The 13,170-nt window shown below is 35.6% G+C and overlaps 2 protein-coding genes across 2 annotated transcripts; both read right to left on the bottom strand.

Annotated features, from left to right (window-relative positions):
• Positions 1 to 2,794: 2,794 nt before the first annotated feature.
• Positions 2,795 to 12,286, bottom strand: LOC136806620 (6-phosphofructo-2-kinase/fructose-2,6-bisphosphatase 2-like; the record flags this gene model as incomplete). Its single annotated transcript, XM_067063208.1, is given in 8 exon segments — positions 2,795 to 4,433; positions 4,948 to 4,993; positions 5,295 to 5,336; positions 5,592 to 5,633; positions 9,961 to 10,068; positions 11,539 to 11,631; positions 11,830 to 11,883; positions 12,215 to 12,286. Coding segments are annotated over 8 exon segments (570 nt in total), but the record flags the coding sequence as incomplete, so codon positions are not given.
• LOC136806619 (synaptic vesicle 2-related protein-like) lies at positions 6,425 to 9,467 on the bottom strand. The gene has a single exon (XM_067063207.1). The coding sequence runs from the start codon at positions 8,102 to 8,104 to the stop codon at positions 6,722 to 6,724; it is 1,383 nt and encodes a 460-aa protein (XP_066919308.1). The 5' UTR covers positions 8,105 to 9,467; the 3' UTR covers positions 6,425 to 6,721.
• Positions 12,287 to 13,170: the final 884 nt, after the last annotated feature.

Here is a 13,170-nt window from a genome sequence, read left to right as displayed (position 1 = left end):
GGCTCCAAAAATAACGTTTTGAAATGTCGTAGGTTGCCGGGGGGGGATATTTTGGCAAAATGGGTGCTGGGTATGTGTTCAAAATTCACGAAAATCAAAATTTCCTACAACGCAGCAGGATAATCCCTACAAAAAAGTTTCCCATAGCGAAAATTTAAATTCCGTTTTCAGCTGCATTCCGGAGACACGATAAATCGCGTGTCTTTAACAAACTCTGGATGTTTTTTTAGTCAAGAAACCTTTGGAAATGACGCGCTCGATCGAGAAAACCACTTGAGGATTTTTTTTAATCTATAATGACTGTGTCTGGCAACTCGAAAGTTTGTCAACAACAAATAAACCTCGAACTGTGATGAAATCCAAAAAGAAACAAACACATTTGAAATATGTTGACAATAGCCCTTCCACCACGGAGACTTTTTTCAAAGAATGATTTTTTTCAAGTTTTTCCTGTTCAACTTTAAACTTCAAAGTAAAAGCATTCGGTTACATTTAAATCTGATAATCTTCTTTACTTTACTTTGTATGTTTATCCCCTTTAACTTTGCTCAAGGACAACTAATTTCAAACACTGTTGAAATCCAAACAAATGATAGAGAAATGCCCAACTGGCACACAACATTGTTTCAAAGCTTATCTTATGTTCACAGCGTCCAAATAACGTTAGATAAACGTTGTAACAACGTTGTGGGTTAGCTGGGCATAGTCTACATTAACATACATCAAAACGCTTTACAGCTGGGACTTTAGTGGCGAGCAGGATTTTTCATTCCGTTTCTTAGCGAGTTCCACTTTATCGATTTTTGAAAAAAAGAAGTCTTTCAAGTGCTTTGACGCAAATTCGATTTTTTCGCTACTGCAGGAGCTTCGAAAGTTAAAAGTGATGTCATAACATTGAATGCTTGGAGCCCGAAAGCCTGGGCTCCAAACAAATCACAAAGTGGAATAGATGTTACTGCGTAGAAAAAAAGCCTTAACGACTAGAACATTCATTAGTTACATTAGTGAAAGTTCAAATTGCAGATGTAGAACGATAAAATAGTATACATTCACTCGCACTAACATTCTGCCGATTGGTAGTGTGAAGGTTTCGATCACAGACTTGCCCCGTAAGGGACTGTGTTCGAATCCCAAGCAATTCCAGGCAGGGTGTAAGGGAAATATTTTCGAGATTTTAATAAACGGGGGCGGGCGGGGGTAGTATTCTGAAACCCAAAAATAAGGTAAATATAGGCTAAAATCAGGCTATTTAGAGCAAAATAAGGGGCCTTTCTTTGACAGCTGAAAATATTCTTTAATTTAGAATTAATAAACGGGGGGTCCTAATAAGGTCGGGGGGGGGGTGTTAGAAAATTTTTGAAAAAAATTAACAAGCAAGGGGGGGGGAGGGCGTTTATTTGGAACCTAAGAGTACCTGCACCAAGGGCACCTAGCTTAATAATAAGTTTAGTGCTTTGTTTGTTGAGATCTTTTTCTAAAAATGTTACCTTGGATATCCAGGCTAAGTTACAGCCCGATTAAAAGTATCGAAATATAGCTCTGAAGGTTATCTCGAAAAATAGTACACGTTTTTTCATAAGAACCAATTATTCAACCTCTGAAAAGGTCCAAATCGAAAGTTCTACTTCCAAATTGGTTGCGAGTTTCGAAAATTTGGACTAAAAGTGAGTGAAAATCGTCCTATTCGGGACACCCTGTAGTAAAAAATGTTTAAAAAAGCATTCTCATCAAAGGATGGCCAATGACGTCACCTTAAGTGCTCTGACCATAGTCCAAAAATTGATTTTGGTATTTGAACATAAAAGTTATATTTCAAGTTCCTTAACACTTTTAACAAAGAATTGCCTTTATAAGTTGCTTTTTAATCGAATCCCTTAAGAGTAATTAAAGAATTTAATTGCAAAAATGACGTTATGAACTTTAAAAAGATGTTAATAATATGTTGCATCACCCTCTTTTACAAAAAGTGCTTAGTTTTAATGGGTAATTAACTTTTTTGTTTCAAAATTTCTTTACACTGTCCGCAAAGAATTGAACTATTTTAAATATTGGGAAAAATTTTTCTAAAAAAATGTGTTAAAAGTTATGACTGTTTTTTTAAGCAAAATCCAGATGAAAAATTGATGAAAAACCACTCTTTTGAAGATTTCGAGACAAGGAGCATTTACAAAAATTTTCCGCAAAAATTTTTATTGTTCGGTAAAAGATACACCATGTACTGCGAAAAAATTTTCAAAATGTTTTTTTCTTCGCCGAAACTAAGCTCTTCAAAGTTGAAATACTCTTCCTAGCAAATTTCTTCATTTTCTTCTTCATCAAATTTTTTCAATGAAATTTTTGAATTTTCAGATTCAGGAATAGTTTGTCTAGCAGAAAATGTATAACATGCCATAGTTTTGTTGGTTACATCAGTCAGAAAACACATTTTGACAAAGTTCATAACGTCATTTTTGCAATTAAATTCTTAATTACTCTTAAGGGATTCGATTAAAAAGCAATTTATAAAGGCAATTCTTTGTTAAAAGTGGTAAGGAACCTGAAATATTACTTTTATGTTCAAATACCAAAATCTATTTTTGGACTATGGTCAGAGCCCTTAAGTGTTGCAGAATTGATATTGGTATATTGAAATGATGATTAAAGTTTCCGTGTTAAGCCTCCAGGCGCACGGAACTCTACAAAAACGAATTGATTGAACATTTATTTATATCGTTCACTATTTCTTCTTGAATCACACATAATGTATAGAAAATAAGAATAGATTCTTAAAACATTAATTAAAACATTACATAGAATTTCAATATTCTAAAATCGAACGTGTATAAAATCATTTCAATAAAAATTTTGTTTTTCAGCAAAAGATTTTCGTTTTCTTAACAACCTCGACAACCTGGCGTACAAATTACTTATAGACATTTTATCAAACATTTAACAAATAAATTGGTCTAAAAAGTTCTGCTCGCACAACCTTTTGTGTCTAAAATTTTAAAAATAACGGAAAAATACTACGAATGACAAACTCTGTAAACTTGTAATAAATAGGCTATTCAGAAATATATTAAAATGATCGGGTTTAAAAGGGGAAGAATCAGCAAATTCCAGTGAGTCCAGGGAATGGGTTCTGGCCGAGAAGGTGAAATCCAAGCGGCTCTAATCTTCTGTGAAAACCCAAGGTTGTCCAGGATGACTTTCTAAACAGTGTCTCTCTTCGCAACCCATAAAAATCTGTTCTAGAATAGCCTAATGGAACTAAATTGTAATGTTACATAAAATGTCAGATGAGTGATATGTAACAGAAGAAAATTAAAAACCCTAAAGTAAGAAACTAAAAGAAAAATTTCACTGCAAATAACAAACCGCAACACTTGATGGTTGAGTTAACAAACGCAGGTACTTTTCAGCGTGCGACTGTTTAATGAAAAGCATATGTGTTTATCATGTACATACCAAGAAAAGTTAAAGTAAAGCCCAATCTTGTAACGAGAGCCTATTGCACCACTTACTGATTTTACTGATCGATGTTTTTCACGCTATCAAAAAAGCGTGCTGAGGGGCTGGGTCCGAGTTTGAAAAATACTAGTAATTCATCGCCTATACTTTTGATTACGACAACCGTTATTCTTTACCTACAGAGTCAAATCTCCAAAAACTATCAAATAAAAATTCTCGTTTTAAAAAAGAAATTTTACTAAAATAAATATAATGGTTATTGGTGCCACTTATGACAAAATATAAAATAAGAAATTGTAACACGAAAAAATACTGTCTAAAATAAATAAAACGACGAAAAATAGAAATTGTCATGTCATAATCTATATTGATTCAAACAGAAAAATTAATTAACATAAATTCAAAATTATCATTTCCATTCTTTGCACTAAGGCCCTGTTACACCAACTTCGGTATCAAGTAACTCTTTGAAACAAGAAAGAGCACCAAATTAACAAAAACATCGTGTAGGTGACAGTTTCGTTCGTAAGGATCTTGTTACTAGTTGATAATATCAGGCATACACGGAAATCTATCCCTTTATACTCTGTGTGGCAGCATTAAGCGGATGAATCTTTTGTTCGCATTATAATTGTTACAATTAAGAGACTGGGTTACAGTTAGCCGGGAAGGATTGACATCAAATCTGCCGAAGTTGTTTCATTGATATCCTTACAGATAGCACAGACTTTGTGACGTCACTCCTTCCAGTAAATTCCATCCCAGTCTCCCTTCGCTTCAATCGTTGACAGGTTTGCACTGGCAAATAAAAATTTTCTTCATGAAGCAGCGAACATAGAGACTTCACCGCAGTTATTCACAAGACTCTTGTTACACTAGATCTCCATCCTCGTTAAGAGTAAACTTTTCCACACGACAACCGTACGCTACAGGTGTCAATTTGAAGACTGTGTGAATGGGAACTTTGATGTGTGCAACCTCATCTAAAAAGAATAAATATAGTCGAGTCTCCATGATCCGAACAGCAAGCAAAGAAAAGAACCAGTTTGGGTTAAAAATAACGTACTGAAATTCGATGGGGATTGATATTCCCATTTTTTCATGGTTGAGGCTTTCAATTTCATTGTTTTCAAATAAAAAATTCAGTGGGGATTGAAAAAATAGGACAATATTTTTCTGTGAGGCTTCGCTTATCTGATTATTTTCAGCGGGATCGAAACTTGGAACAAAAATAAAATGTAACAAAAGTTTGACTTTTCACTATCTAGAAGGTGTTGCATAGAACTTCGTGAAAAGCTACTTAAACGAGATAAAAACAGAATTTTTACCTTGTCAATAATTAAGATAATTGTAATTTGAAAGCAATAAATAGAAGCAATAAAGAGTATCTTATTATACGACTCCAATACACAACGAGAGTCTGCAAGTAATTTTGGTAAACTCAAGTCATTAAAGACATCCACTTCAATTCATAATTACATTTTCTTCTAGTTTTACCTGGGTTGTGGTCGAGAAAGTAAGCCATCAAGCATCTTGCTGTGGTCTGTAAAGAAAAGAGGAAAGAGGAAGGGTCAACTATTTTGGAAATATTCAATGGGACAACACTATACGTACAATCAATATCTGCATTATACGATTACAGCACATCTTCACATTTATGCAAAAATGGATTTTGAATTGTTGTATGAAAAATGCATTCCATACAAAAATTTTGCCCAATATTTCAGCACAACACACTAACGAGCTTATATTTAAATAAAAAAATCCTCCAGTTTGGAGACCACCACCAATCTTCGTAGATCGATATTTCAAGAGTTAAAGCACAAAGTTGTTTCGTATCATACCCTGTGAGCGACGATCAGAACATCATGTTGTCTCTCAAGCTCCTATCGACATGAAAGCAATGCGTAAAAGTAATTGGTGAATTGTCTTTACGGGGAAACGTAGTTAAAATTTCTCATATTTTTCAGGGTTTAAATTAAAATGTCACAGCGACTGAAAAATCAAATTTTCCGAATGAAAGAATATTCGCTCTCATTTTCGTAAAATATTTAGCTAAAAGAACTTGCATAAGATAAAAGGTTAAACATATTCTCATTTCGATAGTACACACCATTTCAACGGACAGAAGATTGTCTTACCATGATGACAGGCTCCAAGCGTATGAACATATCTTCATATGACTGAATAAAAGGAAAGATAAAATGTTGAGAGGTTGTCAAGTTCAAGAATCGGAAAGTGATTCAATACACCTTTTCGACCGTAGTCGCGCGGTCAGGCGGGTGCGACTTTATTATTTAATTTACCACCCTTAACTCGATCCAATCCTTTTTTACACTTTTTTCTATTGTCTTTAGGTGCGAAAAAAAAGACTGGGATGGTTTTAGGGTGCTAAAACGGACAAAAAAAATGCCCGCGCGGCAATTGGCGGCTACGGTCCAAAAGGCGTATGGAGTAACACAAAATCAATCAAATGGAAAGGGGCTAATGGAAGCGAGTCAAAGTTTGATCTGAAGTCGATTTTGTTTTTGTTTTCTTTTCTTCATCAAAAACACTGGTAGACTTATACCATTATATATAAATACAGATCAGGGGGGGGGGTCAGTAGTAAAATCTCAGACATAATGACGTTTACTATGGTGGTGGTGTGACAAAAAATCGAAAAAAACTTTTACTACCCAGGGTAGTTAAATACTAAAATGGGTGGTATCTATGTGTTGAATGTTGAAAAAATTTTACTACCTGGGTAGTTAAACTGGTAAAATTAGCAAATTTTAGCTATATTTTTGTAATTTTCTTAATTTTTTGGATGACTTTTCCGCAAAAAATCTGGAAATTTTTATAATTTAAAAAAATTTTCTGTTGAAAAGTTGTTTGCTGCAAACAAAAAATTCTCAAAACTTTTGGTCAATATAAAAAAGACTTTAATTCTGAGGGCAAGACATTAATTTTTGCACTAAGTGTCAAATGTGTCACAGAAATAATCATTTTTTAGCTTTTTTTGTAAAATCAGTCCGAAAAGCAACAAAAAAATAGGTGGTCTCCATGACAAATTGTCCCAAACGCTTTTACTACCAGGGTAATAAAATACCTCTTCCAAGAGTCTGGGTGGTGGTATGTAAAAATTCGTAAAAACCCTTTTACTACTCATATATGTCTGAGATTTTACTACCGACCCCCCCCCCCTGTACAGATACTACAATAAATATAAACATTACATCAAGTTTGACGATTTTAGAGGGTGTTCAATATTTGCTTGAAGTATCCTCTTTCAATCAACAGCTTTCAATAATTCCCCTTTCGTTTCTTTCAACAATGGTAAAACCAGAAGACACAGGAGACACAAGAAGACCATCATAGTAGATGTTGCCAACGGTGACCAGTAAACAAACTCTTGGAAAATAAACGGTACCAGAATGCAACAGAATTTTGCGAATGAAGAACATAATCCTGATCCTGTACTACGGACGATCGTTGGCAGCAGTTCTCCAGTATACAAAAACATAATGGAGGAATAACCGCATGCAATACCACGTGATATTAAAACCGTTACTATGGAAACCATATGGGGTAAACAAAACAAAGTCGTTATGTAGCTCGCTGCATTTAACAGTAGTCCAAGAGCTATGGTCGGTTTTCGGCCCAATAAATCGGCACATAACAAGACGATAAAATATCCGGGAATTTCGCTTGCACTAACGAGCACAGCTTGCAACAGCTCACTGTTACTTAATTCCTGACAATGCACCATTTTTTCACGTGTTAAATGTCGGTAGCATTGATCGGTTTGTACGGTTAAGGTGGTCATGTAGATGAAACTATAATAATTCATATGTGAAACCGCAAATAATAGCGCACAGACTGATGTGACATATCCATACCTTTGAAATAAGAAGCGATAACTAGCCTGTTGATGCACTGGTCTGTCATCGACGTTGATGTAACGTTTTGGAATCGGGGCTGCGATGATTTTTGATACTCTAGATAGAGTTTCCTTAAATTCGTTCTGTTTTCCAGAAATCTGTAAGAAGCAAAGTGATTCTGGTAGCCAAGCAATAAAAGGTAAAAAAACTAGAGTGGAAGAGCTCATGATGAATACGTATATTCTCCATCCAAGTCTGTTCAAAACGAAATACGCCACGAAAGTTGAGAAAAATAAACCAGCAGATTGCGCACCTCCGATGATTGAGAAGACAGCAGTTCGGTGTTTCGATTTGACGGATTCGTTAGCATAGATACAGGATATCACTAGGGCAGCGCCCGCAAACGCCCCGTTGAAGAAACGTAACACCACAAACATGGCAAAAGTAGTAGCGCTGGCGGCAAGGGCGTAAAAATATACACAAAATACGATGACACCGAGTAGAATTCTCTGACGTCCGTGCATGTCAACGAGGCCACCGAAATAAATGGAACCGATACTTTCTCCGAGGTAAACGGAAGATGAGCTAATGGCGGTCTGGAAACGAGTCAAATTCCATTGGCACTCGATGTAGGGCGCAATATGGGCGGCAACGTGGAGGGAGGTACCGACGACAAACCAAACCGATGCCATGATAATGGTGACGATATACGTGAAACGATTGGATGGTAGTTCTTCGATGAAACGATGGTTCACGCCCCCGCCAACGCCTCCTGATCCTTTCTTGCCCATGATGAATATGCGTATTGCGTAGAACAATCGATTTTGACTTGAATAATTCTTTCTTTATTTAATTCATTATCTGTTTTACTTGAAATATAAATAAGATGTAATATTATCGATAAATCTTTGATAAGAAGACAAACAGATAGAAGGCTAATATCGACCTGGTGGGTTTGAAAAAATCTCACTTTCTACCTTAATCAGCCCACCAGTGAGTTCAACGAGCTCATCACATAGAATGCACCCCCCGAGCTTAGGGGAGGGGGTGCTAAACCATTTCAATCATTGCTCGATTGGGGCTGTATCTTTTAAAAATACTGCGTGCTAGCTTGGTAGTGGGCAGTGCTGTTAGGCTAAAAATATTTTAAATTATTTTAAAAATCTATGCTGTGGGGAAGGCTTTGACTCCTCTTTATTAAATAAATGTTGTCTGTTGTGCAATAAATTTATTGAGAATTTGCATGCGAAACTTCTTCGATATTTTGCTCCTTAGCTTCCCCCCCTCTACATTTTATGCATCATGGTAGAAATCATAAAGGCAATTAACTCCCGCAAACTGACGGCATGTGCCGCTCTTAATCTTAATGGTGGGTGTTTCGCGACATTTCCTCGAAATTCACTTTAAGGGTGTACTTTTGATAGATTGCACTACAAGGATCTTCTTTTAGCTGGATAAACTATAAGGATGTGTTTGAGGACTGCTGCATTGCAAGTTTTTAGAAATCGAGTGCCCCCCTCCCGGGAATTAACTGATGTTATAGGTTCTAAAAACCTGAGAAATAGGAAGAGATCTGTAGAATACAAACGAAATCTACTTAAATAACTTTGTGACCGATTGCCAAACTCTTGTGTAAAAATGTTACAAAGGTTGACCCTTACATCTTCTAACTCAACTTTATCCCCTGCAAAACAAAACCAACACCGATTCAGCTTGTACACCGCCATACTTTCCTTTATTTCAACACGCACATAAGCCCCACATAACTCAAGCTGGACTTTATCGTTTAGAAAATTGCTGCTTTAATTGCAAAGATTCCTTTATCTTTTGTGAAAATATCAGCTTTTACACGTTTTTTTTTATAAGGAACCTTAACTTTGCTCTGAGCCTGGAGTTCCTTATTTTTACAGAGAATTTCAGCCTCAAAGTTCCTTATCGAGTTCCTTATTTACATAGCTGCTAAGTTTGGATAACCATCTCTTACTGTTCCTTAAAACTTGTTTTCTTATTCTCAGCCTGAGCAGTTCCTTAACAATTCCTTATTTTTTGGAACATATTCAGCCTCGAGTTCTTTATAAACGTGTTCCTTATAAAAAAAAAACGTGTAATTGATGTCTCGTTAGAGACATATTAACAAAATAATTGATTTACAAAGTTAATAACGGTAGTAAAAGGTTTTTTCATCAACATTAACAAAAAGTGATCAAACCATAAATCAACCCACTGATCCCACTGACATCATTTTTCTTAGCCAGGGTGTATACAAGCATTTGAACTCAAAAAATAAATATTTGAAAATTTGAAGTCAAGGAGTCAATTCGAATTTCGAGCTCAAATTTTTCTTATTTTCCTGAACAACCATTGAGCTTAAAACCCGAAAGGTTAGAGAGGACCGTCAACTTTTCCCATGCAAGAAAAAAAAGTGATTATTACACCTCATTTTGAATGACCGATTGAATCTACCAATATCTTTATTTTTTGGGCGGTAAATTTAATTTTTCGAACCCTTGGCTTATTTTTAATCTGGCGTTTTTGTGAAAACCACGCGGGTAACGCGGTATGAATGAGAAATAAGTGGCTTCATTTCTCATCCAAGATTTTCCTCTCGAGTCACTTCGAGATTTTAAACTCAATGAGTGAGCCTTACCTCTCCACCGGGGTAGCGCCAACCGATATCAAGAGGGCCAGCACACGACGTGAACACACTGGGAAACTTTTGCTGCAAATCCCCAAACTTCATACCGTGACATTCACCCTATTATAGTGAGATAACAAAATATTAATATGATAAAAAATTTTTTTTGATAACGATGTTTGCGTTGTGTGTCTTTTAACTTGAAACAGAGCGTCGAAACATCGTTATCAATTTGGCCCAAATTTGCCCAAAAACATTTTTTTCAAAAATCGGGCTCCGTCACATTTGAGGGTTTAAAGTTATGCATCTTTGTGCAAAAAATCATAAAGAATGAAAGAGCCAATCTCGAGAAAAGCTAATACCTAAGTAATTGATAATGTGCTTATAAAAAAATATCGAATTTGGCCAGTTTTTCTATAAAAACACGCTAAGCAACCAAAATTTCATGTCTAAACACACATACTCTCTAAAAGTAAGCCCTCGTGAGCAAAAAAAACATCTATCTCATAAAAAAATTGAGTAATTTGACTAAGAACATTGATGTATGCTTATTAATAGTGATTCTTATAGATAAACATGCGTTTTTTGAGCCAACAAAATTTTTTTGCAAAAATCTGCTTGAGTCATCTTTTACCTATGATGGTACCCTACTTTCGTACAAAAAATCAGAAAAAATTAATGATCCAATTTTCCACAAAGTCTAAAAAACCCGTTTTTTAGCCGTTTTTTGGCCCAAATTGGCCCAAAAAATTTTTTTTTCGAAAATCGGGCTCCGTCACATTTTGGCCACCACCATTTTGCACCTTTGTACCAAAAATCAAAAGATTCCTATGATTCAATCCTGAGAAAAGTTGGTAACAGACGAACGAACGAACGAACGAACGAACGAACGAACGAACGAACGAACGAACGAACGAACGAACGAACGAACGAACGAACGAACGAACGAACGAAACGAACGAACGAACGAACGAACGAACGAACGAACGAACGAACGAACGAACGGACGAACGAACGGACGAGCGGACGGACGAACGGACGGACAAACACAGGTTAATTTATAGGACCTCCACCGGGGTAGGTCCAAAAATGATTTAAATCCAGTTTTAGACTAACCTCACCCTCCAAAACTTCACTGTTGGCTTCTTCCTAGATATTGATGAATGGTGTGACTGTGACCCCACTGGATATTTATGGGTTTCTGGTTTGAAACAGGACAGAAAACTTTTACGTGGCCAATGTTTTAACCCCTTGAAATCAATGCTTGTACCCAAACTCGCACCTCTTTTACAAGGTAGTACAGAAAATAAAACAAAAAACAATCCCTCGTTTAGAAAAATCTAATTCTGTTTTTATACATTTTTACTTTTAGGTGGACATTGTAAAAAGGTGTTTGCAATAAAAAGTTTGCGACAAGAAATTTTGTACATCGCAAATTATTTTCAGTGGACACCTCAGCTTAACATTAGGTATTAAATTTAAAGTGAACAAACACAAATGGTTTAAGATCAATATTTTTCACCTTTTTGGCAAAAATTTTTTATATAGAAATCCTTCATATTATTTGAAGAAACCAAAAAAATTGCTTACGTTATCTAAGTAGTTTAAGTTCCTCCATATTTCACTTGTTCCAGGTAGAAATTTGCTGGTTTCAATACATCCTTTGGCTGGACTCGTCCACGTCTGAAGCAACAATGGTTAAAGAAGGTCGTTTCTCAGCTGATTATGTCACAATATGCACTTTTAAGGGGAAGTCTTTTAGGACAACTTTGTTGGCCGGCGTAAGAAAAAGTCACCAACTTTGCATCGATTAACCCTTTACGAGAGGTGTGACTCTAAGTACTCAACAGAATAATCAAAACATGAAACTTGTTATCTCACCTTTAAATCTTTCAGTGGTTCCTTTTCAGTGTATCTTTTCAAAGCTTCAGCAAACTAAAAAAGAAGTGTAGAGATAATAAGCACACATACGATAAACGGTATGTTATTTAATTCGTGCCGTGGCACGAAAGGTGCGTTAGTTAGCCATATCTCTTGCAGAAATCTTATGTACAGGCTGGCAGAACAACGCGTTAATTTTTTAAGGTGAAACGATCTTTCAACTTTCTTTTATTGCCAAAACGTTAAAGGATCTCTCCAGCCCTATTTATGGTGTTTACCAAATTTGTATACAACGTCAACGGTAACTGTAAAGTAATGTTTCAACAGTATCAATGACTGAACCTGTGTTGAAATAGGACACAATTAAAAGGTGGATTTTCCATACCTTGACACCTTGTTGTGTTAGTCCACTGGAACCACCAACCTTCTGGTCAACGTTATGTTCACATTCGCCGTGCTGTAAAGGTGTAAAAAAGCAAACTTTCATCTACTATCTTCATCGTTTATCAGGAAATCTTTTTGCTAACTGATACCCGCATAAAGACTGGGATGAGAAACATCAATTATCAAAGAATTGTCATTGGAATACCGATAAAAATCTCATCAAGTTTAATAAGACAAATTAGAGACTAGTAGATAAACGAAAATATTAGATAATATTAGATAATTTTAAGTAGGTAGAAAGTGAGAGTTTGAACACAATGGGTATTGTTAACATGAATAGAAATGAATGGATAGTGTTAACACGAATAGGAGAGTTTGAACACAATGGGTATTGTTAACATGAGCAGAAAAGAATAGGTATTGTGTTAGAGCAGAAATGAATAGGCATTGTGTTAGAGCGGAAATGAATAGGCATTGTGTTTACTTTATCTCAATAATATTAAAACAAAAGGGGTATGGATCGAACTAAAAATGAATGGCTATTGTTCTCAAGATGTCTATAAGCAGAAATGGATAGGCATTGTGTTAGCCCAAAAATGAATAGGCATTGTGTTAGACCAAAAATGAATAAGCATTGTTTTATACTGCGCTTTGATTAAAACACTAAACATGAGCAGAAATGGTTAGACATTGTGTTAGAATAGAAATGGATAGGTATTGTGTTTACTTTAAGTCGTTAAATTTAAAACGACGAGGTATGAGTAGGGCTGAAAATGAATAAGCATTGTTTTATATTGCGCTTTGATTAAAACACTAACATGAGCAGAAAATGAAGAGGTATTGTGTTAGAGCAGAAATGAATAGGTATTGTGTTAGAGCAGAAATGAAGAGGTATTGTGTTAGAGCAGAAATGAATAGGTATTGTGTTAGAGCAGAAATGAATAGGCATTGTGTTAG

The sequence above is a fragment of the Clytia hemisphaerica genome, unplaced genomic scaffold, assembly GCF_902728285.1.
Source record: "Clytia hemisphaerica strain Z4C2 unplaced genomic scaffold, Clytia hemisphaerica genome assembly, whole genome shotgun sequence".
NCBI classification, from domain to species: domain Eukaryota; kingdom Metazoa; phylum Cnidaria; class Hydrozoa; order Leptothecata; family Clytiidae; genus Clytia; species Clytia hemisphaerica.
The sequence above is the reverse complement of the archived record's forward strand: the minus strand, read 5'-3'. Positions and strand labels throughout refer to the sequence as shown.

Bases quoted from the DNA above. Each gene is read 5' to 3' on its own strand.
- LOC136806619 (XM_067063207.1), bottom strand. From the start codon at position 8,104: ATGGGCAAGAAAGGATCAGGAGGCGTTGGCGGGGGCGTGAACCATCGT.